This window comes from Eulemur rufifrons, chromosome 9, assembly GCF_041146395.1.
Source record: "Eulemur rufifrons isolate Redbay chromosome 9, OSU_ERuf_1, whole genome shotgun sequence".
NCBI classification, from domain to species: Eukaryota; Metazoa; Chordata; class Mammalia; order Primates; family Lemuridae; genus Eulemur; species Eulemur rufifrons.
The window spans coordinates 17,871,848-17,898,576 of NC_090991.1; the positions used below are offsets into that span (position 1 = coordinate 17,871,848).

The window sequence follows — 26,729 nt, forward strand, 5'->3', positions numbered from 1 at the left end:
CCTGCGCGCGCGGCTGGTCGGCCCGCGGCGGCGCTGTGCGGATCCGGCGTCGGGGCCCGGCATGGCGGGGGCCGGGGCCAGGCCGGGCCGGACCCGGACCTAAATGCCTCTGCTTTTCTCCGCGCTGTTGGTCTTGCTGCTGGTTGCGCTTACCGCCCTCTTTTTAGGCCGGTGAGGGGCTCCGGGCCACGGCGGGCGGGGGAAGAAGGAAGAAGGACTGAGGAGGGGGCGCGCGCTGGACAGAGGCGCGGGAGGCGGAGGGGGTGGGGCAGAGGAGGGGGCGCGCGGCGAGGGGAGGGCTCGAGCGGGCCTGCTACCCGAGCTGCAGGGGATGGGCTGCCAGTGTAGGGGGAGACTGAGCGAGCGGGTAGGGCCTGAGGAAATGCTGAGGTCGGGAACTGAATAGGTGTGTATGAGGAAGGGGCTTGGTACGGTGGCCTCCCTTTCCCTCCCCCACACGCCCCTGAACGTCCTCTTCACCAAGGGCGAATTGCACTTGCAGCCTCGCCCTGGGGAGCGGGGACAGGAGGTCTGGTTATCCAGGGGAGAGCGGCATGTGAGTTGGTCGGTTCTGACCCCCACAGTGCCTTCTTGCAGACACCTGTCTGGAGGGTCGGTGGAGAAACTGAGACCCTTTGGGGAGTGTGTGATGGCACATCTGACAGAGCTGCCTCTGCTTTGATTCCTGCTAGGGTCTCTTCTCTCTACCTCTGGGATTCCTAACGATTTGAGAGATTGCTTTTTTTGTTCCTAACTTAGAGTGGAGTTTAGTGTGTGTGATTTCCTCTGGGTGGAGGGGTCCCTGGGGGCCAGGATCCTGATCATTGTGGCTGAATGTGTATGATAGACTGGTGCTTTGGGAAGAAGGAGAGTTGTTCAGAAGATGCAGTTGCAGAACATGACCCTTTGAAAGGCTTTCTGTGACCAGCAAGTGTTGTGGGAGGCCCTTGGGAGAGGGTCCTATGAATTCACAGGGAGTTTTCTGCAGGTGGCTTGCGGTCCGGTGGGCCACCAAGTGGTGTCAGCGGAATCTGCAGGCGGAGCTAAAGATTGGCTCCTTCCGCTTTTTTTGGATCCAGAATGTCAGTCTTAAGTTTCAGCAGCACCAGCAAACAGTGGTGAGTTCTGGGAGACTCTGGGTGTGTGTGTGGTTGAGCCAGCTGAATTTCAACTTTTAATTTACTTTTTTTAAATCCTGGGTGCCATTTTTAATTAATCCCATCCTTGCCATCTCTTTACCAAGATGATCTTAGAGCTTGTTGGGAACACTGGGACTGATATAAGTCGTTCAGCTAAAAATGTTTATAGGGCACAGAATGTCCAGCGTACATAAGAAAGAATCAGAAGGAAAGCATAGAAGAGAGATAACAGGAAATAAAAGGCCTCACTGTTCTAATTTAAGAGGGGAATCAGGGCAGCATACCCATAAAAGAGAAATTCTAAGCAAGTTCAACTAACGTCATCAGGCGAGTGCTGAGCAGAGAAGCCAGTGGCAATGGAATGGCACAAATATAGTGGAAATGCCTATAGCAATTCCTCTTCTTCTAGAACCCAGAACTTTTCTTGGCTCGTCAAGCTGCTCATTGCTTACCTAGCAGCTGGTGTACAAAGCTTTCTCCAATACTGTTTTAGGAAATTGATAACCTGTGGATTTCCAGCAAACTCCTTAGCCATGATTTGCCGTGAGTACCCTATATCCTTACTTCTCCCCTTGGGGAATATTTTGGAGTTGGGTTTGCAAAGTGAAATTCTTTTACCGAGGCCTCACAGCCCAAGGAAGGAAGAAAGTTCTTGCTGAAGTCTCCCTGTTAGCCCGGGTATCATTATCTTGTGAGACAGATATTGAAAACTGCTATGAGACTGTCCTCTGTGATTTGAAGTATATTTATAGGAAGGCTAGAAGAATGAATGTGGGGATGGGGAGGAGATTGCTGTGGGATGGATGGACCTGGTGGCAGTGAGGTTTCTCTTCCGGGCAGACACTATGTGGCGTTGTGCTTTGGAGAAGTGCGTATCAGAACAGACCTACAGAAAGTTTCTGGCCTGTCTACCCCATTCTCCCAGAGCACTGGGGTGGATCAAAAGGAGCTGTCCTTCAGCCCATCCTTATTGAAGATCTTCTGCCAAGTGAGACTTCTCCCACTATCCTGGACTGTACTTTGGGATGGTTGGCTTTGGAATTGTGGGTAGATTTTTCTACTATTTTGGGGGCATAATGTTAAGAGCTGCCTCACACTCTTTCTCAGCTGGAAAGGAAGGGCAGATCCTTGACATTAATTTATCTTTGTTTCTTCCTTTCAGTTATTTTCCATTCATGTAGATGCTATTAACATCATGGTTCTCAAGGTGGATACCTCTGAATCCTTGTGGCATATTCAGATCAGTAGAAGCAGATTTCTTTTGGATAGTGATGGAAAAAGGTAAGCACTGGTAGAGAAACGTCTGGCAGTCCCATTCCTGATTTAGAGTTGCTTCAGGGCAAGTGGATGTCAGGGCCTCTTATCAAGGTGTCAGGTTCTCATTGTGTGCAATCTGAGGAGAGGCTAAGTTTAGGCATTTCTGTTTGCTTTGTCCTTTCTGGTCAATGGAACTTGATGGAGGTAAATGGCGAGGAATGGGGCCAAATGCTCTTAATTTTTTTCCTCTCCCAGGCTAATTTGTGAGGTGAGCTTATGTAAGATCAACAGCAAAGTTCTAAAGAGTGGTCAGCTGGTAAGTATGCCATGGTCATTCAGATACCTCATTTCTTCCTGGGTATGAGGTACGAAGGCTTACGTTTTAGATTCTGTGTCCTTAATGGGGTTTCCTTGGGCCAATACCCAGTGTTCCAGACCACTACATTTTGACCTAAAACTCCCTACACACCCACCTTAGAGGCTTATCCTTCCTACAGGAGGACACCTGCCTAGTGGAGCTCTCACTGGCCTTGGACCTGTGTCTAAAGGTGGGCATTAGCAGTAGGCATCTGAATGCTATCACTGTGGACGTGTGGACACTCCATGCTGAACTTCATGAAGGCCTGTTCCAGAGTCAGCTGCTGTGCCAGGGCCCAAGCCTGGCATCCAAGCCTGTTCCCTGTTCAGGTAAAGCCCCAGTCACTGAGCCTTTTGGCTTCCTTGTTCTCAGGGATTATTTTGGAATTAGAAAAAAATAGTGGTCTCACTACTCATTTAAGTGTGAGTCATTTGTCACCATGGACTTTGACCCTGAGGATAGAGGAAATAGGGCATTTGCTTGTGCTGAGTGAGAAGAACTAACAGTTAGTGTGTACCTAATATGAATTGTACCCGTATTATGTTCCATATACAGTTGGCCCTTGAACAACATGGGTTTGAACTGCGCAGGTCCACTTATATGTGGATATTTTTCAACACATTTGGCCCTCTGTATCCACGGGTTCCACATCCGCAACCAAATGTGGATGGAAAATAAGGTATTCGCAGAATGTGAAACTCAAAGATACAGAGGGCTGACTTCCTATATGCAGGTTCTGCAGGGCCTACTGCAGGATTTCAGTATGTGAGGATTTTGGTGTATATGGGGGTCCTGGAACCAGTCCCCCAGGATAACTGTATGTTCTCTCACTGAGTCCTCAGCATTTCATAAATAAGAGAACTGAAGCCTAGGAAGGTTAGCTAGGAAAATAGGCTTAGCTCATATAGCTGCTAATCAGTAGTAAAAATGAGGTTTAAATTATTTGGTCCTAAAGGCCATATTCTTTCCATTATACCAAGCTGCCCACCCCCCCCATACTATTTATGTTTTTAGAGTCTGGGGAAGGACGTACAGCAAGTGCCTAGATCTCTGGAGTATTTGTCTTATGGCTTAGTTTGGGCATTTGCTTAGCCTATTATACGTGGGAGGATTTGCCCATAGAGGACAGGGCATTTCAGAAGAATTGAGAATGTTAAGGATTGATGGTTCTTGTTTTATTCATTCATATTTTCAGAGGTGACAGAGAACTTGGTTGAGCCAACTCTGCCTGGCCTGTTCCTTTTCAAGCAGCTGCCAGACCAGGTCAAGGTTAAGATGGAGAATACAAGTGTCGTGTTGTCCATGAATAGTCAAAAGAGGTGAGGTCTCTCCTGACGTAGAAGTGTGGAGAGCGATAGTGGGAGCTGTATACTGGGATCTCCATGACCTGCCTAGTAGCTACACTGAGCTTGTCCACGGGGATAAAGGAAATAGGAATGGCATTCCACATCTTTCTAAGCTAGAATCTGTCTTGGTCCAGACACCTGACTTGGACGCTGAAGCTGCTGCATTTCCTGTACCACCGTGATGAGGATCAACTGCCCCTTCGAAGCTTCACAGCAAACTCTGATATGGCACAGATGAGCACTGAACTCGTGCTGGAAGGTTCATGGGTGGGGGTACTGGTACTGAGAGAACAAGGGAGGACTAGACATTCTCTTTGCTCATGCCCCATATAGTCTTCTTAATTTAATATCAGAGAAACTGGGGAGGGAACATATTGAGAGAAAATAGTCCGAACTCTCAAATGGTGATAGTCTGTTTATATCCTTGCCTGCCTCTGTCCCTTTCCTAGTTTCACCCCTTGCTCTCCCAGTGCTCGCCTCTGATGTGCCCTTTGGCCTCTTACAGATGGGTTGCTGCTGTCCCAGAGTCGCCAGCGCATTGTGTGCCTCAGCTCCCTCAAGGCTAGTGTGCAGGTGTGATGACCGTGGTACCAAGAATCGTTCCTTTCTCTGTTCTCTCTCTACCTCATTGCATTATGAGTTAACGAAATAAAACCCAAGCCCACAGTTCAGGTCTTCTCATTTCCAGGTGACCACGATTGACCTCTCGGCTTCCCTGGTTCTGAACACTTGTATCATTCACTACCGGCACCAGGAATTCTCTCACTGGCTGCACATGCTAGCACTGGAGACCCAAGGGTCTAGTTCACCTGTTCTTGAGCAAAGGAAAAAAAGGTCAGTTTGATCTTTTTCAGAAGCCATCTTACCAGTTGGATTCTCTAGGATTCTTTTGGTCCCAAGTGGTATCATGTCCAGTCTCAATAGCAATCCTGTTTTATGTATCCTTCCCATTAGGCTGGACTCCTTGATGGCAGGATGATATCATGTTCATTTTTGTGTCCTCAGCGCCCTGCACAGTACCTTATACAAAATAAACATTTGTTGAACTGAACTTAAATGATAAAAAATATCTTGTCTGTCTTAGATGATAAGGTGGAAGTGTCGTGTCTGCAGTGACATTTCTGTCTTTGTGTGGTGCTTCCATTGTGCTATACAGAGATCTTAAGGATAATAGTTTAGAAGTGATGCTTCTGGGTTACATTAGGTTGAATCATACAACATTGTTGGTGTTCACCATATTTGACTTATAAAAATGGCAATTTCATAAGGTTCAACCTAATGTCTTTCTGGGGTTCCTACAGATTACCATTGAGAGTAGCAGCAAGCTAATGAGTTCTGCCTCTTACCTTCTAGCTGTATCCCATCCTAAGAATCACAACAAAACTCTAAATTCTCATCCTGATTTTGAGAGCTTCAGAAGTCTGTCCCATGATAGGAAGCTGCAGTTCTTTCCTTATCAAACAATGATGTCTTGTTCCTGTGCAGAACCTTCCCCCAAATCCTGGCTCCCATCATCTTTAGCACTTCCATCTCCAATGTCAACATTTCCATTCAGCTTGGAGATACACCACCTTTTGCCTTGGGATTCAATTCCATCTCTCTGGGTAAGGCTCTGGGATGGAAAAGGAACAAGAATCTGTCCATTAGAGGAGCTAGGCCCAATTGACAGCCCCAGTGGCTCCATAGAACTCTCCTTTCCCACCTTTGTTCAGATTACCAGCACCTCAGACCACAGAGCATCCATCAGCGGGGCGTCCTAACTGTGGACCACCTCTGCTGGCGTGTGGGCAGTGACTCCCACATTCAGCGGGCACCACACCCGCCCAATATGCATGTTTGGGGTGAGGCACTTGTCCTGGACTCCTTCACATTACAGGTAGGTGGGGGTTTTGGTGCATAGGGTCCCACACAGCTTTCTCATCCTGTCATGCTTCAGAGCACTGAGCATCTTATTGGCAACAAGTGATGCATCAGGGCATTACAAAACTGTGCACTTGCATACTTCTAACTGGGTCCATCTGCTTCTTTTCTAGGGTAGCTATAATCAGCCTCTGGGCCTGTCCAGCACCCAGTCAGATACCCTCTTTCTTGATTGTACCATTCGAGGACTTCAGGTAGAAGCATCAGACACGTGTGCTCAATGTCTTTCTCGTATCTTATCCCTGATGGGTCCTCAATCTGGGAAGTCAGTTGTCTCTAGGGAATCTTCATTTGGGGAATCTGTGTCGTTACTGTGGAAGGTGGACTTGAAGGTGGAGGACATGAACTTGTTCACCCTTTCTGCCCTGGTCGGTAAGTGGGACAGGGGGTCTATACTGAAGTGTGTAGTGTGTAACCTAAGCAGATTATGCTGGTTTAGTCTGCTCCTTCTCGATTAATGAAATTGCTTATCTGGAATTTTCCTAAAGTAGAGGCATGAGATGCCGGAATGTCTTACATAAATATTGGACTTACTGATATTTCTTAAGGGCTTATGAAAGGCAAGTATTAAGCAAAACATACAAGAAAAAGACTTAGCTTTGATGTGGTCAAGAGAGTGAGACCTATGTAGCTTTTTATTTCCTTGTGTGTTTAGTTCTAGAGAGTAAAAGATACATCTCTGCACACTTTGTAGGAGTTAGAGAATTTCTTTGTCTTTGGCAGATCTAGTTAGGTTAAGATGGGAAAGGGAAAATTTCCCTGAAATGAGGAGGAATCAACTTAAGGAGGCTAGGGGAATAAAGATAATTAGAGTAAAGGAAATAAGAAAGGAGAATAAGGACTGAAGCTGCCATTTGAGAGCTAAGAACTGAGGCTGATACGGTTTCTGATGTTAGGTGCTTCAGAGGTACGACTGGACACTCTGACTGTTCTGGGCAGTGCTGAGACCTCCTCCGTGGGGATTCAAGGACTGGTGCTTGCGCTGGTGAAGTCAGTCACAGAGAAGATGCAGCCCTGTTGCAAGGCCCCTGATATCCCCACTCCGGTGCTCAGCCTCTCCATGCTCTCTGTCACCTATCACAGCAGCATCCGCTCGCTGGAGGTAATGTTCCCGTGGGGAGGTGGGGCCAGGCTGGCTTTTCCCTCAGCTTAGAGCCTTTCTCAGTCTTTTTGACTCATGTTGTGAAATTCATCTTATGGGAAATATGACACCTGGTGTTCTTTATTTTTTTCTGGCTTGTTCTGTATGTTTTAAACTTTTTATGGAATTTAAAATACATATAAAGCTAGGGAGAATACATAAGCTTTCATGTTCCAAACTTCAGTAATTACCAGTTCATGACCAACGTGCTTCAGTTATACTCCTACCAATCTCCTCTGCCTTAGGCTCTGGGATTGTTTTGAGGCAGGTACCAGATATACGTAACTTCAACTATAAATATTTTAGTATGTATCTATGAAAAATAAGGGGCTTTTAAAAATGATTTTGCTGGCTGGTCCGAGTGCATTGGTGTTTACAACTAATTGATCACAGCCAGTTATAGATTCCTGTGTTTCTTCTCCTCTGCTACTGCTTCACTTGACCAGCCTAAGGGAAAAAAAAAAGATTTTGTTGAAGTCTTTAGCTTAGCTCATCAAAAGGCTGGAAGGAATCTGAAGACGGAGGCCCTGGCAAGTTTTGAGAGGCTTCCCAATATCTTTCTTTAGGGTATCAGATGGCCATGGGACCTTCTTAGGAGGAGGGTGGGATATTTTACTCTGTCAGACTTCATCTTCCTTTAGAAACAGAAGAAGTTCCTTTTTAGAGGTTGGAACTCGAGAGAATTTTCCTGTCCTGGAATTCTAATTTTCTCTGTCCACTTAGCTATTCAGAACTGACTTTGTTTTTCAAGCTGACAAGCACTCTTCTCCCTTCCCTGTGGCATGCTTTCACATACATCAATTGTTGTGTTGACTTGTGTGGTCAGTGCTTCATACTACCTTTTGTGAATTAGGTCAAGATGCAGTCAATTCATAAAATGTTTTCAAATTGCCTATTACGATTGTTAATAGAGCATGGCTGTTAGTAGATAACTCACGAGCAGCAACATAAAGTCAGATGATTTATGGAGTACCTACTGTGTATGCTGTGGTAGATACTAGAGAATTAAAATACATGGCCTCTACTCTCAGGCAATATAGAATCCAGTTGAGGAGAACTTAAAAGTGCTCTTAAGTATAAGATAAGTAACTACTGTTAGCTCAGCATATTAGTGTTTACAGAAACAAAGCAAGGGAGTAATTAATGTGGCTACTCAGCAAAGACTTCTAAGGTGGAGATGGTTCTTAAGCTAGGTATGCATGTATAATAATCCCTGTCATCTCTACTGTTCTGGGACATAGTAAGTGACAGATCCTTTTCTTTTGTTCCTTAAAGGTTCAGTGTGGTGCAGGGCTGACCTTACTCTGGAGTCCCCCAGATCACATGTACTTGTACCAGCATGTCCTGGACACCCTACATTGCCGAGACCTACTAAGAGCCACTATGTTTCCTGAGATTGTTCCATCCCTTACATTGGAAACTCCAGGGACCACTTCTGAACTGGAAGCCCATCTCCCTGAGCCATCTCCCCCAAAGCGGCTGCTAAACCTGACTCTGGAGGTGAACACAGCCAAGCTGACAGCTTTTGTAGCTGAGGACAAGTTCATTACCCTGGCTGCAGAGAGTGTGTCACTGAGCCGGCATGGAGGTTCCCTGCAGGCTTACTGCCCAGAGCTGGCTGCTGGCTTTGATGGGAATAGTATCTTCAACTTTAAGGAGGTAGAGGTACAGCTGCTACCTGAGCTGGAAGAGATGATCCTCCACCGGAACCCCTTCCCTGCGCTGCAGACCCTCCGGAACCGTGTTTGGCTCCTTTCCCTTGGCTCAGTCTCAGTGGAGTTCCCTTATCAGTATGACTTCTCTCAAACTCTAGATGAGGCTGTAGGAGTTCAGAAATGGCTGAAGGGGCTGCATCAAGGGACTCCTGCTTGGGCCTCTCCAAGCCCTGCCCCACTCCCACCTGATTTACTCTTAAAGGTTCAGCACTTCTCATGGGTTTTCCTGGATGACATTTTTGAGGTGAAACTTCATGATAACTATGAACTGATGAAGGATGAAAGTAAGGAGAGTGCCAAAAGGCTGCAGCTACTGGATGCCAAAGTGGCTGCCCTTCGGAAGCAGCATGGGGAGTTATTGCCAGCCCGCAAAATTGAGGAGCTCTATGCCTCTTTGGAACGGAAAAACATTGAAATTTACATCCAGCGCTCCCGTCGTCTCTATGGCAACACACCCATGCGCCGGGCACTGCTCACTTGGAGCCTGGCAGGGCTAGAGCTGGTGGCTCTGGCTGATGCCTCCTTCCACGGGCCTGCGCGTGTGGTAGAGCAGGTTCGAGAGCTTGATCCAGGCAGTCCTTTTCCTGCTGAGGGAGTAGATCTGGTCATTCAGTGGTGTCGCATGCTCAAGTGCAATGTCAAGACCTTTTTGAGTACGTAGTATTTCCCTTATTTGCAGACCCTGATGTTTGCCCTTTGAGCTCTAGGGAGCTCTCTGAGTGATTACAGAGGAGTTAGGTTATATGGGGAACTATGGCTGGTTTTGGATGAGTGGAATGGGATGGGTGGGGCTACCCTTCCCTTCCCTTTCTTTCTTCCTGAATTTCACCCTGAAACTGCTTGGCTAACATAAAGAGACAGCTAACGCAGTCATCTTTAAGGTTATTGTGGCTCCTGGATCTCACTGCTATGCCCTTAACTTTCTGCTCCAGGGTCACTGTGCCCTTTTTCAGCTTTGCTACCAATTGCTGGCCCTTGTTCTGTCAGTTGACTTTATAAGTATAGATGGGTAAAAGTAGGAGCAAGGCAAAAAAAAAAAATGCTTGTGAGTGCTAAGACAGCCCCCTGAATAGCTGGCTTGTATCCTCCCCATAATAACAGTTCGGATCAGAGACTATCCACGGTACCTGTTTGAGATCCGTGAGTGGCGGCTGATGGGTCGACTTGTGGGCACCGAGCAGAGTGGTCACCCTTGCTCCCGTCGGCGTCAAATCCTGCACTTGGGGCTTCCATGGGGTAACGTGGCAGTAGAGAGGAACATGCCCCCACTCAAATTCTACCATGACTTCCACTGTGAGTAGAGAAGGGCAGTTGGTTTGGCTGAGGGACATTTGTGATGGCTCTGTGAAGGGCAGATGGGAGATGAGCTGAGGCCCTCTGGAGTGAAGGAGAGGGGAGTGAAGTTGTGTAACAAGCTATAGCCTTTGTTCCTCTACCCCAGCGGAAATCTTCCAGTACACAGTAGTATGGGGCCCGTGCTGGGATCCAGCCTGGACACTGATTGGCCAATGTGTGGACCTCTTGACCAAGCCGTCAGCTGACCCCAGCCCACCTTTGCCTTGGTGGGACAAGAGCCGTCTTCTGTTACATGGGGACTGGCACATGGACATTGAACAGGCGAACCTGCACCAGCTGGCTACTGAGGTGAGGGGGCCCATGATACTGTATTCCTATTAGGATGCTATGGTAAAGGTCTACAGAGCACGTGGGGGAAGAGAGAAAGGTACTGATTTGGGGGATGAGGATGGTTTTCTTACATGTATCTCACCAAGTTCTTGGGGGTGGTTACAGGATCCATACAACACAACTGAAAATATGCACTGGGAGTGGAGCCACCTGTCTTTTCATTGGAAATCTGGTCAGTTTGTGTTCAAGGGTGACTTGGATATCAACGTGAGAACAGCTTCTAAGTGAGTGAAGTAAAGGGTGCGGCCTCAGCGGGCTGGGAGATTTGGGTGGAGGGAGAAGGAAAGAGTCAAAGGGAGGTGAGTGACCAGGGCACTGAGGGCTGGGGCTCTGTTGTGAGGCAGGTATGACGACTGCTGCTTCCTTCACTTGCCTGACCTCTGCATGACACTGGACCTGCAGTGGCTATGCCATGGAAACCCACATGATCATCATGGTGTCACTCTGCGGGCCCCAGAGTTCCTGCCTGAGGTGCCCTTGGGCCAGCTCTATGACTCCTACCGGGCCTTCCGCTCTGAGAACCTCAATCTCTCCATCAAGATGGATCTGACTCGGCATAGCGGGAGTGAGGCTTGGGCTTGGGGCAGTGGGGGGAAAGGCTGGGAGGGTGGGCTTGGACACTAAGGACTTCAGCGTAATTCTCTGGGTAGGGAATAGAAGGGCAAAGGGAGAATTTGGGTTAGGACCCTTTTTTGGAAGAAGGTTGGTGTCTCAGTCCTTTGGGGCTGCTATAACAATAATATGATAAATTTTGTAATTTGCAAACAACAAACATTTATTTTTCATAGTTGGGGGTTGGGAAGTCCAAGATCAACATGCTGGCAGATTTGGTGTCTGGTGAGGGCCTTTTCCTCATAGATGGCAGCTTTTTGCTGTTTCCTCACGTGGTGGAAGGAGCCAATGAGCTCCCTTGGGCCTCTTTCATAAGGGCACTAATCGCATCCATGAGGGCTCCACCAAAGACCTACCTCTTAACACTGTCACCTCAGGAGTTAGGATTTCAACATGAATTTTGGGGGGACACAAACATTCAGACTGTAGCCGTAGGTGAAAGCAAAGAGCTTACCTAGATCTTTGAAACGAGAGAGTTGGGGTTGCTGATTGTGAGGCTGGGTATGTTTAGGTTTTTAAACCTCTACAACCTGAAGCTAGAGGAGGATTTATCTTCTCCTCTGTGTTTCAACTACAGCTAGGAAATGTCTATCCTTCCCTTTGCAGCAATATCTCAGCCCCGAATTCTGCTATATAGTAGTACCCTGCGCTGGATGCAAAACTTCTGGGCAACTTGGACTAGTGTCACAAGGCCTATCTGCAGGGGAAAGCTCTTCAATAACCTGAAACCCAGCAAGAAGAAACTTGGCCAGCACTACAAGCAGCTTTCCTATACTGCTCTTTTTCCCCAGCTGCAGGTCAGGCTCTGATATCCCTGTTGACGTTTGTTCCCCTTCTCTGGATTTCTTGTTTTCTCGTCTTAGGTCTCTTAATCATTCGTCTCATGCCATTCTTTGTTTAGTGTTATGGTCTGTTGTTGCCAGGTACATTATTGGGCCTCATTTGCCCAGCAACGGGGCATCCAGATTGAATGCAGTCAGGGCCATGTCTTCACTCGGGGGACTCAGCGGCTTATCCCTCAAGGTAAGAGCAAAGACTCCCTTCGTTTCTCTTAGCTTGCTCCTTGTCCTTTCCCCCTTTCTCGTTTCCATTCCCCTCCTCTCTTTCTGTCTCAAACGATCCTTCTGTACTGGTCCACATGGGCTCTGTGTGCCTCCTTTTCTCAGCAGGCACAGTCATGCGGCGCCTTATCTCTGATTGGAGTGTGACTCAGATGGTGAGTGACCTAAGTCAGGTGACCGTTCACCTGATGGCCTCACCCACTGAAGAGAATGCTGATCACTGTCTTGATCCCTTGGTAACAAAGACCCACCTGCTGAGCTTGTCTTCCCTCACCTACCAACGGCATAGCAATCGCACGGCTGAGGAGGTACCACCTGACACAGTCTCTTTATTACCTTATTCATGTTAGTACGTATCTCAATCCGCTCGGGCTGCCATAACATACCATAGACTGGGTGGCTTAAACAACAGAAACTTATTTTTCACAGTTTTGGGGACTGGGAAGTCCAGCATCAGGGTGCCAGCATGATTGAATTCTGGTGAGGGCTCTTTTCCTGGCTTGCAGATGTCTGCCTTCTCTCTGTGTCCTCACATGGCAGAGAGAGCAAGTGTGCGCATGTGCGAGTGGGTGTGAGCACGCATGTACACAAATGCTCTAGTTCCTCTTATTATAAAAGCACTGATCCTGTCATGAAGGCCCCACCTCATGACTTCATCTAAACCTAATTACCTCTGAAAAGCCCATCTCCATATACTGTCACATTAGGGGTTAGGGCTTCAGCATATGAATTTGGGGGGAACATAATAAAGTCCACAGGAATAGGTTTTAGGCCAAATCCCTGGTAAGGTTCCTAATTATATCCTAGGCATATTATGTTATTACTTTATGGAGTACTTGGTTTAGCCATATCAGCGGCTATCCTTTTGAAAATTCCTTTTTTCTCTCTGCTTCTAAAGGTAGTTTCTTACTCTTCAGGAAATAGAGTAGAAGTTTTTTCCTAGCACCTTATTGGGTGCTAACAAAAATTGGGAGAGGTGGGTGGGAAGCCCTTCAATTTGGAAAGGATTTTAAGTTGAAATTCTCTGAATCATTTAAAATACAGTGGGTATAGTTAGAATGTAATGTATAAGCTCAGCCCACTTAGTTTTTCTTTCTCCAGGGGCTTTCTGTGTTACCCAGAACAGGTTTATTATTCAACAAGCTTGTTCTCTTATCTCTGCATTTGTGGTCCAGGAGCATTGGGGGGAATTCCTGTGCTACCCTGAGGTCCTTTTCCTGTTTCTCAGGAGCTCTCTACTCGAGATGGGGATCCTACCTTTCATACACACCAGCTGCACTTGGTAGATTTAAGGATTTCCTGGACAACCACCAATCGGGACATTGCCTTTGGTTTATATGATGGCTACAAAAAGGCAGCTGTACTCAAACGTAATCTCTCTACTGAGGCCCTGAAGGGGTTAAAGATTGATCCTCAGATGCCAGCCAAAAAGCCAAAGCGGGGTGTCCTGACTAATGCCCCAGCCCCACCTCGTGTTAACGCTCCCAGCTTCAGTGGACGGCCTGATAAGGGGCCATCAGGAGGTAAGCTGGGGGAGACGAGACTGTAGGAGTTTAGGTTTAGAACGTGGACGTGGGCTTGGACAGGAGTTTGAGAAGGACTGAATTATGGCTTGTTCCATCTAGGTGTAGAGGTGAAACTATTATTTTTCCTTATTATGCCACCTAAGTCTTATATAACAATGATGTTGAGGCATTAAATGGTCTGGTCCTGTGGCCAGCAGAAGAGAATTAGAAGGAGTGATGGAACCAAAACAGGATAAATAAGGGAAAGGAGCAAAGGATTAGAGAATTGTTTCATATTTTGGTGAATTAATTTGTTCAGTAAACAGGTATTTATTGAGTACTTAACAGGCTCAAAGCACTGCACTGGATTCAGTGAGGGATGTAGAATATAAGACATTCTACTTATAAGTGTATCATCTCTGAATGATCTAAGATTAGTTCATTTATTCACTTAATCACTCATTTATCCATTCATAGATTGATTTTAGCTTTATTAAGGCTTAACGTATCATATATAATCCTAGACATTGGGATACACAGATAAGGGGGAGATTAGAAGCTAGTAGGGAAAGAGACATGTAAATTGTAATTTTATTATGAAAATCCTTTGTAAGAATGTTCAAGAAAGTATTTAAATCAGTGTAGGGAAGCCTAGAAAGGCTTCACAGAGAAGATAATTGAGGTGAGTGTTAAAAGATGAATAAGAGTTCAATAGGCAAGGAAAGAGGAGAGGGCATTTTAGGGGAAAGGAATAACAAGTACAGAGGAATGAAAGTTTATGAAGAATTTGAGAACACGGTGAAAAGTTATAAGTGCCACAGACAGAAATAAAAGAATATGAGAGTTGTTCCTGACTGGAGTGAAGGAGGAACTCCATCAAGGAAGAGTGTATTGAGGAAGTATTAATAGCATTTGAGCTGGACCTTTAAACTTAATATGATTTTTCTATTCTCTCAGTCAACAACAATCAATATAGAAGACTTCTGTGACCAAATGTATGTGGGTTTTTTCCCATCAACAAGCAAGCAATCAATTTTGAGCAGACTTCAGCTGGGTTTCCTCTAATTCAGTTCAGTTCTGACACTAAAACAAAACAAAACAAAACAATTCTGACCCTATCTATCTGGAGATAGCGTCAAACCCAAAGGTTGAGAGTTCAGTCACCAAGACTGTTCCTCTCTTTCAGATGTTAATTGTAAGCTCCAGGTTGTTTTACCTGTGCTTCTGACCAACTGACTATAAATGGGGGCTCCCACGACCCTCTCCTTGGATTCAAATAATTTGCTAGAGCAGCTCAGAGAACTCAGGAAACTGGTTTATTAGAAAGATATTCCTTCTCCACCCCCACTGCTTCACTTGACCAGCCTTAAAAAAAAAAAAAAAAAAAGATATTACAAGGCTGGGTGTGGTGGCTCACACCTGTAATCCTAGCACTTTGGGAGGCCAAGGTGGGAGGATCATTTGAGGCCTGGAGTTTGAGACCAGCCTGAGCAACATAGCAAGACCCTGTCTTTACAAAATGTAGAAAAATTAGGCAGGCATGGTGGCACGTGCCTGTAGTCCCAGCTACTCAGGTGGCTGAGACAGGAGGATCACTTGACCTTAAGAGTTTGAGGTTGCAGTGAGCTATGATGATGCCACTGCACTCCAGCCTGGGCAACAGAGCAAGACCCTGTCTCAAAAACAAAAACAAATCAAACCAAGCAAACAGAAAAAAATTGGCCATTGGCGATCAACTTAACCTTTAGCCCCTCTCTCTCTTCCTAAGAGGTGGGGGTGTGGGATGGGGCTGGAAGTCACAACCCTCTAATCCTGCCTGGGTCTTTCCAGTGACCAGCCCCCATCCTGAAGCTACTTAGAGGCTGCCAGCCACTAATGACTTAGTAGCATACAAAAAGACATCACTTTGGAGACTTTAAGGATTTTAGGAGTCATATGCCAGGAAACAGGGAGAAAGACCAAATATTTATTTCACAGTATTACAGAGAATAAATGGTCTCTTTTGGTTGGCAGAGTAACTAAAGGAGATGAGTGAGAGAAGAGGCTTGAAAGGAAAACTGGAGGTAGATCATCAAAGACCTTTCGTACAGGGAGTTTTTGGTCCTATTCAGTAGGTAGTGGTGAACTACTGAAGGCTTTTGAATAGGGTGTGTCATTATTAGAGTTTTACTTTTAAGAAGACAAATCTGGCAGTGGTGCGTAGGAGGACTGGAGAGGAAGAAGCAGAAGGTGGGGGACAAATTAGGAAACTATTATGGTGTCTCAACAAGAGGCAATGAGGGCTGGGTGGAACTAGGTAGAGGCAGGAGGAATGGAGATGAGGGGATGACTAGAAACGTTATTGTGCATATAGGAGAGTTGGCCACTGGTTGGAAGGAGGAGTTAAGACAGGGAGAAAATGATAATGACTAAGGTTTTGAGCCTGGTGACTGTCATGATGGTAGCAGTAATATGAGAAATAGGAGAGCCAGAGGTGGTTTGGGGAGATGTAGCATTGTTGAGTTCAGATTTGGACATGCTGAATTTTTGGTGCTGGTAGGACATCTAGATAACGTCTAATGAATAGCTAGCAATGAAGGTCTAAAAGCTTAGGGCTAGAGATAGAGATTTGGGGATTTCAGCATAGAGTTAAGAGTTAATACCAAGGAGATAATGGTTGCTTACAGTGTAGCAGGTACTCTGTGAAGTATTTTTATGTATGATTCCATTAAATTTTCATAACAACCTTATGAGATGGTAACTGTTATAACTGAGGCACAAAGGTTAAAGCAAGCTGCCCAAAATCACAATGTAAGTAAGCATTAGAGATAGGATTTTGAACACAGGCAGACTAGTCTAATTCTGGAGATTGCTTTAACCATAACATTTTGTTAGGCAAATTCATTAGGAGAAAGAGTAGAAAACAGAAGGTAACATGCAAAAGATGGATCTTAGGAGATACTTATTTCTTAAGACCCGTGGAAACAAAGAGTGTCTAGAGACATAATCAGATGAAGCAGCAGAGCTAGGAGAACACAATGACACTGATGGCAAGGGAGTGGTTTCAAGTGGAAAGGAGTGGTCAACAGACAAATAGGCTGGGTGTGGTGGCTTGCACCTGTAATCCCAGCTACTTGGGGAGGATTGCTGGAGGCCAGGAGTTGGAGACCAGCCTGGGCAACATAGTGAGACGCTCATCTGAAAAAAAAATAATGATAATAAAATTTTGAAAAACCCAGCATGTAAAATATACGAAATGAAAAATAAAAGGAGCAAAATGTGGGGAAAAAAGATTCTAGAGTAATCCAGCAGTGCCTAAGAGGAAAAAGTGCTACCACTTTTTTTTTTTACCACCTAGCATTTCTAAGTTTCTGTTAGGAATCTTTTACTTTTATTAAGATTCAGGGGAGGCTGGGCGAGGTGGCTCATGCCTGTAATCCTAGCACTCTGGGAGGCCAAGGCAGGAGGATTGCTCAAGGTCAGGAGTTCGAGACCAGCCTCAGCAAGAGCGAGACCCCATCTCTACTAAAAATAGAAAGAATTAGCTGGACAATTAAAAATATATAGAAAATATTAGCCAGACATGGTGGCGCATGCCTGTAGTCCCAGCTACTCGGGAGGCTGAGGCAGGAGGATCACTTGAGTCCAGGAGTTTGAGGTTGCTGTGAGCTAGGCTGACGCCACGGCACTCACTCTAGCCTGGGCAATAAAGCGAGACTCTATCTCAAAAAAAAAAAAAAAAAACACGGATTCAGGGGAAAATGAAATGACAATCCTTATTTTTCCCTCAGGGGTCAGGGGTGGGCTGGGCTGGGCTCAATTTCCAGGTTCGGGAGGATATATTCTAGTCCTTACTTAGCCAGAGAAATTGAGGGAAGGTCAGTTTGGCCCTGGATGTGTTTTCTTTTCCTTTGAGACTGTGACCTTTCCCTGCTTCTTATTTCTCTGCCAGGTGCTTACATGTTGCAGAAGCTGATTGAAGAGACAGATAGGTTTGTAGTGTTCACAGAAGAGGAGTCAGGTATGAGTGAGCAGTTGTGTGGCATTGCTGCCTGCCAGACGGATGACATATATAACCGAAATTGCCTTATCGAGCTGGTCAATTGCCAGGTACCTTCTCTTTACACGAACACTCTAACATTAGGCTAGATCATAATCATATTGTTTACCCTTCCCCGCTTCTAAATAAGAATGAGTGGATAGAGCTCCAAACATTTTTCCTTCTTGTAGGTATCATGGATCATTACTTCCATGTCTAAAAGCCAGTAAAATTCACTCAGTAAGCCAGAATTAGACCTAGCTGCAGTGGTTGGTACAGTGTTCTCACTAACCTTCTCATCTTCCTTGGTGACTTCACTCTGCTTCTATCTCTGACATAGATGGTTCTTCGTGGAGCAGAGACAGAAGGCTGTGTCATTGTGTCAGCTGCCAAAGCCCAGCTGCTGCAGTGCCAACACCATCCAGCCTGGTATGGTGACACACTGAAACAAAAGACATCCTGGACTTGCTTATTGGATGGCATGCAGTACTTTGCCACCACTGAAACCAGCCCCACTGAGCAGGATGGCCGACAGCTCTGGTTAGAGGTTAGTCGGCAAGGCTGGGAAGGCCCATTGTATCCCTAGTTTTCCATGGTTAGCTCCTTCTACCAGAATAGCTGAAAGATTCTTGATAGTATCTGTTACTGCCAGCTTAGCAGAATAATGAGGCTGGTAACATCTTGAATGTGGGCAGTTTCTGGTCTTTGAGCACATAGTACATTTTTGTTTAACCTCATGATACTCTATTTCCTTGCAAGAGAAACTCTCATTTCCTAGCACTAGAATCAAATGGGCTGGGGCTTTTTTACTTTTGAAGATTGCTGATCCCTATTAATGTTCACACACAATCACACTAATTGTCAAGAAAAAAGGCAATAAGTCTGAGAATTTTTGATAAACTCTCTATTTGCCCTTTCTCTGACCTCTCTTATTAAGATGATTGGTTGTTTCAGCAAGGCAATGAGGTTATGTGAATTCTATTTTTTTAAACCCTTAGAGACTTTGTTTATTAAGGATATATGAGTTCCAATGACAGCTTTGCCATTATAGTAGCCATAAGCCCTTGAACCCATCACCTTTATTTGTAAAATGGAGTTACTACTTTACCCTGACAAGATTGTTGAAAGGATCAAATGAGAAGGTGCTTTGAAAAAGATAAAGCTTTATTCGATGGAAAGTAGTGTTATTTTTTTAAAGTCAGTATGTCTGGGGAGGTCTAACTGTGTGGCAAGACAATATATCTGTTAGATGGTAAGATTGTGAGCAGTTGGCAGAGACCAGGGAAGGAGCTTGTCATTGCATTGCAAGACTGTGAATTTTCTTTTCAGCTTCTTTGTACAATTGAATTTTCATTGTAATTTCTAGGATATAATATTATCAGAGTTATTATAGTGTCTAATGGTTATGATTCCTCTTCTCACTTCTCTGGCTTATGCTTTTTACAGCAAGGATTTAGGGATTAATCCAGCAACCTTAAGTATAATTATATGAGGTAATGAGCATTTAGATCAGATGTCAAGCCGAGTAAGGGCCAGGTAATATGAGAGGTCATGCTGATATATGAGCTGTGGTTCATTCAGGCAAGCTGTGCTCTTTACCAATAGTAATAGGAGGTAGGCACAGGTTTTAACTACCCATGCAGAGGTGGGCGGGATAAGCTATCAGGGGCTCCCTATCTGGCTTTTCTGGGTCTCTGCTGCTTTTAGGAATGCCTTCTTTTACAGCTGAACCCCTTTTTCCTGCAGGCTGTTATATTAGCATTAGAGTGGACTGTCCTTGATTTAGGTGGGAGGGACTTTGAACTTGCCTTTCCTATATGAGTTTTTTTGTGACTTGGCAGATCTGCCATCCTGAAGCTTTGATCTTACTGCTGTGGTCTTCCCATATCACTCATTCTGTTATTCACTCTGACTTCAGGTTGGCAGAGAGGATCAAGAATTTAGTCCCCTTCTCCCAAGGCAATAGTGTCAGAGTAGTTTTCTATCTGAAAATAGAAAATAGCAAGAACACAAATAGAACAAATACCAAAATGAGTGGGAAAGTTTTTTTTTTTTTAATGAAATATTTTGCCTGTGACAGGATTTAATTTTAACCTATCATTGTTTTTCTGGCTCGAGACCTGAACGCCTGGCAAAGTGTGCATGTAACTCAAGTGGGTTGGAGAATTTGGGTGGTTTGGGGCAAGAGAGAGCGCCAAATATGTCCCCTACCATGGGAGATCCATTAAGATAGTCCAGGCAGTGGAGGTCTATCTAGACAGTGAGTATAACTACTTGAAACACGGAGATCTGTGACCTAGGTGGCCAGAGCAAGCCACTGTTTCCCTCAGAGCTGAAGGTGCCTTCATCTCTGTCTGTAGGTGAAGAATATCGAGGAGCACCGACAGCGTAGTCTGGACTCTGTGCAGGAGCTGATGGAGAGCGGGCAGGCAGTGGGCGGCATGGTTACCACAACCACAGGTCAGCTCTTCCCTTCCTTCCCATCAAATGATTAGGAGCAGATGTGTACCCCAAAGGGGCCCATTTCCTTACCTACTCTTATTCTTAACATCAGCGTATGCTGGAGTGGGACCATTTTGTGCTAGGCTAGGTTAAAAGCAATATTACTAGAGTTTCCCAGACATCACATATAGCTGGGTGGCTGTCTTTTTAACTTATTGAGACTATCTTTCTCTTATTTCTTTCCCACCGCTTCCCAGATTGGAACCAGCCAGCTGAGGCACAGCAAGCCCAGCAAGTCCAGCGGATCATTTCACGTTGCAACTGCCGAATGTACTATATTAGTTATAGCCATGACATTGATCCTGAACTAGCAACTCAGATTAAGCCACCTGAGGTTCATGAGAACCAGGAAAAGGAAGATCTCCTAAAGAAACAGGAAGGTATTGAGGACTTGAAAGGCTTTTAGGAGGGGACTAGGGAACTTGTGAAAGTAGTTTTTCCTTAGTGGTTTTGAGACATAGATTTATTTAAAGTCCCACTTTGCATTGGAATTAACATTTCACTTTGCACTACATTTTGTAAGTTCTGCTATGAGAGAACAACCTGTACTCTTGGAGGGAAGTAGGATGAATAGGGATTATGATTTTGAAATAAACATGTTTCTACCCATGAGCATTTCTCAGCTCAATTCTATGGAGTTGACTAACAGGAATGGACCAAATGTGGGTAGGAGATATTTAGGGAGAAACTTGAGCATCTTATTTAGCTGCTAACAATTACCTAGGGGCTGTGGATACCTTCACCCTTATCCACCACGAGCTAGAAATCTCCACCAACCCAGCTCAGTATGCCATGATCCTGGACATCGTTAACAACCTGCTGCTCCACGTAGAACCCAAGCGGAAGGTGAGCATGAGCCCTTGCAGAATTCTGGTTAGCGTCACAAGAATATCCGGACATTGTGCTTTATTTGGTCTCCAGTAAGCAAAGCCATGCTTCACAGTGAAAAAGGGCCTTTTTGTTGGTATATCTTCTATTAGTCGGCAGTAAAATTCCACTTACCTAAGAAAGGTCTGAGTGTCCCAGGGACTATAGAGCTTTTTGCTTGATCATTTTTCCTGGTCATTTCTCTACTCAGTCACCTAAACACCTCTAAAGACAGTAACTACTCCCCACTTCTGCCTCCATCCACACCCTGTGGGCCTGGCTTACTGTGAAATCCACATTGCCAAATCTTCTGCATTGACCTACCCCTCTTGCTACTAACGGTGACAGGTAAAAGTTAGATATCAAGAAGAGATCCCCATTTCTTATTCCTTTGTCTATTTCACTTTCTACAAGACTTGTCTATTTAAAAAGTCTTAGTCATTTCCCTTTCTATTCCTTTAGGAACATAGTGAGAAGAAGCAGCGGGTCAGGTTCCAGCTTGAGATCTCTAGCAATCCTGAGGAACAGCGCAGTAGCATATTACACCTGCAGGAGGCCGTGCGGCAGCATGTAGCTCAGATACGACAGCTGGAGAAGCAGATGTATTCAATCATGAAGGTAGTCACTGTAGATAGTCTGAGGACCAGGAGGTCTCCTAGGACAAAGGAGATCTCCTCATTTTCTCCTATCCTGGTTCCCTAGTCTTTGCAGGATGACAGCAAGAATGAGAATCTGCTTGACCTGAACCAAAAGCTTCAGTTACAGCTAAACCAGGAGAAGGCCAACCTGCAACTGGAAAGTGAAGAGCTTAATATCCTCATCAGGTGCCCCGGCATTCTTTCCCTGTCCTTTTCCAGTACCCCATCTGAAGGTGGTTTCTCTTTCTTGCCCATGTTCTGACAGTGTAGGTCTAGTGTGCATTATCAAAGGCTGTTGTAGGAGTAGATTTAGGCAATTCTTCCAAAATGAGCATTTCTGGACTTAGCCAAAGAGGTTGAGAATGGAAAAGCCTTTCCTTTGGTTCCTCAGTAGAGAATCTCCTGGGAAAGGCTCTGCTATAAGAAAAATGGGTAGTTGGGGAAGATCATTTTTGTGGCCTTGATACTGTGCATCTGAACTGAAAATACCTTGAAGTTGATCAGGACACAATTGTAGATACAATCATAGGTATTATTAGTGGGAAGAGACTACTTTATCAAGAAGCTATAGAAATCAGGCGTGGTACCATGTACCTGTAGTAGTCCCAGCTACTTAGAGGCTGAGGTGGGAGGACTGCTTGAGGCCAGGAGTTTGAGGCTGCAGTGAGCTGTGATCAGGCCTGTGAATAGTCATTGCTGTGTAGCCTCAGCAACATAGTGAGACCCCATCTCTTTTTTTTTTTTTTTTAAAAAGGCCAAGCATGGTGGCTCACACCTGTAATCCCAGCACTTTGGGAGGCTGAGGATAGAGGATAGATTGAGGCCAGTTCAAGACCAACCTGGGCACCATAGCAAGACCCTAACTCCAAACCAAAAAAAAAAATTATCTGGTCATGGTGGCATGCGCATATAGTCCTGGCTACTTGGGAGGCTGAGGCAGGAGGATCCCTGAGCCCAGGAGTTTGTGGTTCCAGTGAGCCATGATTGTACCACTGCACTCTAGCCTGGATGACAGAGCAAGACCCTGTGTCTGAAAAAAAATAAGAAGCAACAGAGCTAAAGATGGGATTTGTGCTCCCATGACCTAGGGTGTCAGGAGCAATAAATCTAGTACAACAGTTCAGGGACTAGCTATCCCAGAATGGTTTAATCTCTGGGTTTACATCCTATATCAGTCTAGAGCATTCCATCCTACCCACAACCCATGTGCTGTTTCCCTTACTGGCTTTGGCGCCCTGTCCACTTACAGGTGTTTTAAGGATTTCCAATTGCAGCGGGCCAACAAGATGGAGCTGCGAAAGCAGCAAGAAGATGTGAGTGTGGTCCGTCGCACTGAGTTTTACTTTGCTCAGGCACGGTGGCGCCTGACAGAGGAAGATGGACAGCTGGGAATTGCTGAACTAGAGCTGCAGAGGTTCCTCTACAGCAAGGTATCTGGGCTATACTGTCACCCAAAGACAGCTTATATTGGGAGGCACCGACCTATTGTAGGAGTCCCAGCTCACAAAAGAAATAAACAAAAAGGGGCTAATTATTATATGATTATTAATGATGGCCATGATTAGAAACATGAGCAGAGTTCCCTTAAACATACCTGTTTGTAATATTAAGTGATACAGGTATAGATGAGTTTGATCAAATGCTTCTCTCATTGGGTAGGATTATCTACTCCTAGAAGTATGGCCCAGAGGAAAGTAATCTTCCAAGTCCAGCTTGGAATAGAACCATTCTAATACTGACATTCAGTTTGCTGTAATTACCCATTGACATGGGAGAGAGGACATTATTTATTATTTTCTCCCACGAGGGATGTTTGGAAATGAATGAGAACATTTTTTAATGTGACAATGACTAGGCCACCAGTGCCCTGGCCAGTAGTACCCATGAGAAACGCTGGATTAAAGAGTGTGTTGACTGTGTGAGATTGAAAAAGATACCAAAGGTTGGGATTAGGCTTATGGAGAACCTGAAAACAAACAGTATATGTAGCAGTGCTCTAGCAAGCTCCTGAAAAAGGTTTGTTGTAGTAGACGGGGCAAAATCTGTCTTTATAGGTGAATAAGTCTGATGACACAGCAGAACATCTTCTGGAGTTGGGCTGGTTCACTATGAACAACCTCCTCCCCAATGCTGTCTATAAGGCAAGTCTTATTTCCTTATTCCTAACTCATTCACATGCTTCTCAGCAGAGAACATTTATAATGGCCCTTCCACCTAAACCCACTATGGAAAACAGTGTGTTGATCTGAGATGTTGAACGCTTGGCCAGCTTAGCAAGATCATTGCCTCTCCTCCCATTCCGCAGGGGATTTGTGGGTTCATTTATGATAAGAAGGACATTGGGCTGGGCTATTATTTACTCTTTATCCTATAGGTAGTGCTGCGGCCCCAGAGTTCCTGCCAGTCTGGGCGACAGCTAGCCCTCCGCCTCTTCAGCAAAGTCCGGCCCCCTGTTGGGGGTATCTCTGTGAAGGAGCATTTTGAGGTTAGTAAACAGTCCCTTGGGGACCCAGGAACAAGGGACATTCAAAGGCTAGCTGTGTGCTATGTTATGGTACATTAGGGATAGGTAAACTGAGGGATGGTGTTTTTGCTTAATTGCTTCGACATTTTCCACTTTAGGTAAATGTGGTGCCTCTCACCATCCAGCTGACGCACCAGTTCTTTCATAGAATGATGGGCTTTTTCTTTCCTGGCCGAAGTGTGGAAGATGATGAAGTTGGTGACGAAGAGGATAAGTCCAAACTGGTGACTACTGGTGAGAACTTTCATGGTGGAGCACCAAAAGCATGGGGTGGCAGCCCCAGAGACAGCTGAAGCTTCAGAAAGATAATGGATGACAACCGGTGTGCTTGCATTTTCATAGGAATACCAGTGGTGAAGCCTCGACAGCTGATTGCAACGGATGATGCAGTGCCACTGGGCCCTGGGAAGGGTGTGGCACAGGGCTTGACCCGGAGTTCTGGGGTCAGAAGGTCATTTCGCAAATCACCTGAGGTACCACACATACCCCTGATGATAGAAAAATGGCAGAGTAAAAAAAAAAAAAAAAAAAATGGTAGAGTCCTGAGGTGTTCTGTTTGGCCTAGCTGGGGATTTCTTGTTTCTTTTGAGTTTACTCCAGGGGTAAAAGGAGAGGGGGATATTTGGGGTCCTGAGTTTCTTCTTCTGATAGTTTTAGGAGCTTACACTCCTTTCCTTCCTCTTCTAGCACCCTGTGGATGATATTGACAAGATGAAAGAGCGAGCTGCTATGAACAACTCCTTCATCTACATAAAGATTCCACAGGTTCCACTGTGTGTCAGCTACAAGGTCTGTATCTCCTCAGCACTTTCTAGAACAAGGTGGGAGGGGAAGCTGATAAGATCAGAGATTATAGACAGGGAGACAGCCGGGTTACTTGTGAAGCTGAGCTATGGGTGATAAATCTGCTGTTCCCTCTGCTCCCCTCAGGAGGCAGCACCACATCCAGACTGCGGTGAGGGGAAATCAGTAACTGTAGGTTGCTGTTGCAGGACTGGCATTCAGGTGACTGCCTTGGACTCAAAATGGCAGCTGATATATTTTTCCCCTCCCTTTCTTTCCATTGCAGGGTGAGAAGAACAGCGTGGACTGGGGTGACCTTAACCTGGTGCTGCCCTGTCTGGAGTACCACAACAACACATGGACATGGCTAGACTTTGCCATGGCTGTCAAAAGGGACAGCCGCAAAGCCCTGGTTGCCCAGGTATCCCGCCAGGGCTCATGGCTGTTTGGTTAGCAGGACTGGCAAGCAGATCCTAGGTTCAAGAGCCTTTCATTTTAGGATATATAAACGAATATCCTTGGGAAAGGGCAAGTGAATGAAGTGAAGGACTTTTATCACTGCCCTCTCCATGACTTCGCCCTTATGATTAAATCGAATGTTTACTGAGTGATTCATATATGTTAACCACCAGTGACTTTAGGGAATTGAGGGCTAACAACCTCAGGTTTGGAATGGGTTCCAATGAGACTGTAAGCTTCTTGAAAGCAGAGACCATTTTATAATATAAATTGCCCATTGTGCCTTGCATGAAAGTTTAATAAATCTTTGTTGACTTGGTTCATTTTGATTTATTCTGCCTGTCCCACTAATATTAACCTTTCCTTTTCCTCCTTTCCAAACTGCCAGGTAATCAAAGAGAAGCTAAGGCTGAAGCCTGCAACAGGGTCTGAGGTTCGGGGAAAGCTAGAAACTAAATCAGACCTGAATATGCAACAGCAGGAAGAGGAGGAGAAGGCCCGGCTCCTCATCGGTTTAAGTGTGGGCGACAAGAACCCTGGCAAGAAGTCCATCTTTGGCAGGCGCAAGTGATGTGGCGATCCCAGCAGCTGCAGTACAGGATCTGACTCTGGCTCAGGCTCCAAGGACTTGTGGGGTGGGAGGGGTTTCCCTGCATCTGCCAGGATTTGTCGGGCTCAGAAGCCCACAGGCATTGCTCCTCAGCAGCTGGCCTGTTCCCTGCAGGGCATGGTGGACAGTAATACTGAGTTCCATCTCACAATGATCAGGCTCAGGGCCAGAGAGGTGACAAGAGAGCAAGACCCAGGGAATGGGCCCAGGGCAGGACCCTGTTCCCTTGGGGTCAATTTAAAGGGTAGGGGGATAGTCCTGATCAAGTGTGATAAATTTTTATAGACATATATAAAAAAATATATATATATATTTCTAAGTGTAACTGCTCTCCCTCTGTGCCAGGAAGCTGAGGGGAGGGGACTGATCCTCTGTCCCTCACTCCACTGCCTTGTATGAAAGAGGTATTAGTGTTCTGGGAGGAATCAACTCGTCCCCAGTCTCTGTGCTAAGCTCACTTGGGAGGATGGCAATAGGAGCCAGGGCTGGCCATGGGTTCCCTACTGTTCCCCCTGGGGTATACCTTGGAGAATGGCAAAAAAATGATTTAAAGAGGAAAAAAATATTTTAAATTTGATGTTTTTTCTT

At 45.5% G+C, this 26,729-nt stretch overlaps 1 protein-coding gene across 7 annotated transcripts; it reads left to right on the plus strand.

The window, feature by feature from the left end:
- Window positions 1–26,720, plus strand: BLTP2 (bridge-like lipid transfer protein family member 2). Of its 7 annotated transcripts, none has more exons than XM_069482230.1 (39): window positions 2–171; window positions 989–1,118; window positions 1,633–1,682; window positions 1,980–2,127; window positions 2,302–2,420; window positions 2,652–2,712; window positions 2,894–3,083; window positions 3,950–4,073; window positions 4,235–4,359; window positions 4,606–4,673; window positions 4,789–4,934; window positions 5,586–5,704; window positions 5,813–5,976; window positions 6,134–6,392; window positions 6,917–7,122; window positions 8,437–9,529; window positions 9,978–10,169; window positions 10,318–10,520; window positions 10,668–10,786; window positions 10,907–11,127; window positions 11,781–11,971; window positions 12,098–12,197; window positions 12,341–12,543; window positions 13,464–13,758; window positions 17,672–17,829; window positions 18,099–18,305; window positions 20,119–20,218; window positions 20,458–20,640; window positions 20,985–21,106; window positions 21,590–21,745; window positions 21,830–21,951; window positions 23,015–23,195; window positions 23,820–23,906; window positions 24,140–24,250; window positions 24,388–24,523; window positions 24,632–24,762; window positions 24,977–25,078; window positions 25,359–25,493; window positions 25,920–26,718. In XM_069482230.1, the coding sequence occupies exons 1-39, from the start codon at window positions 104–106 to the stop codon at window positions 26,100–26,102; spliced, it is 6,708 nt and encodes a 2,235-aa protein (XP_069338331.1). In that variant the 5' UTR covers window positions 2–103; the 3' UTR covers window positions 26,103–26,718. The 7 variants fall into 7 exon arrangements, with proteins under 7 accessions (XP_069338337.1, XP_069338336.1, XP_069338335.1 ...); XM_069482233.1 differs by having other exon boundaries at window positions 12,344–12,543; XM_069482231.1 differs by having other exon boundaries at window positions 32–171; window positions 23,820–23,910; window positions 24,144–24,250; window positions 25,920–26,693.
- Window positions 26,721–26,729: the final 9 nt, after the last annotated feature.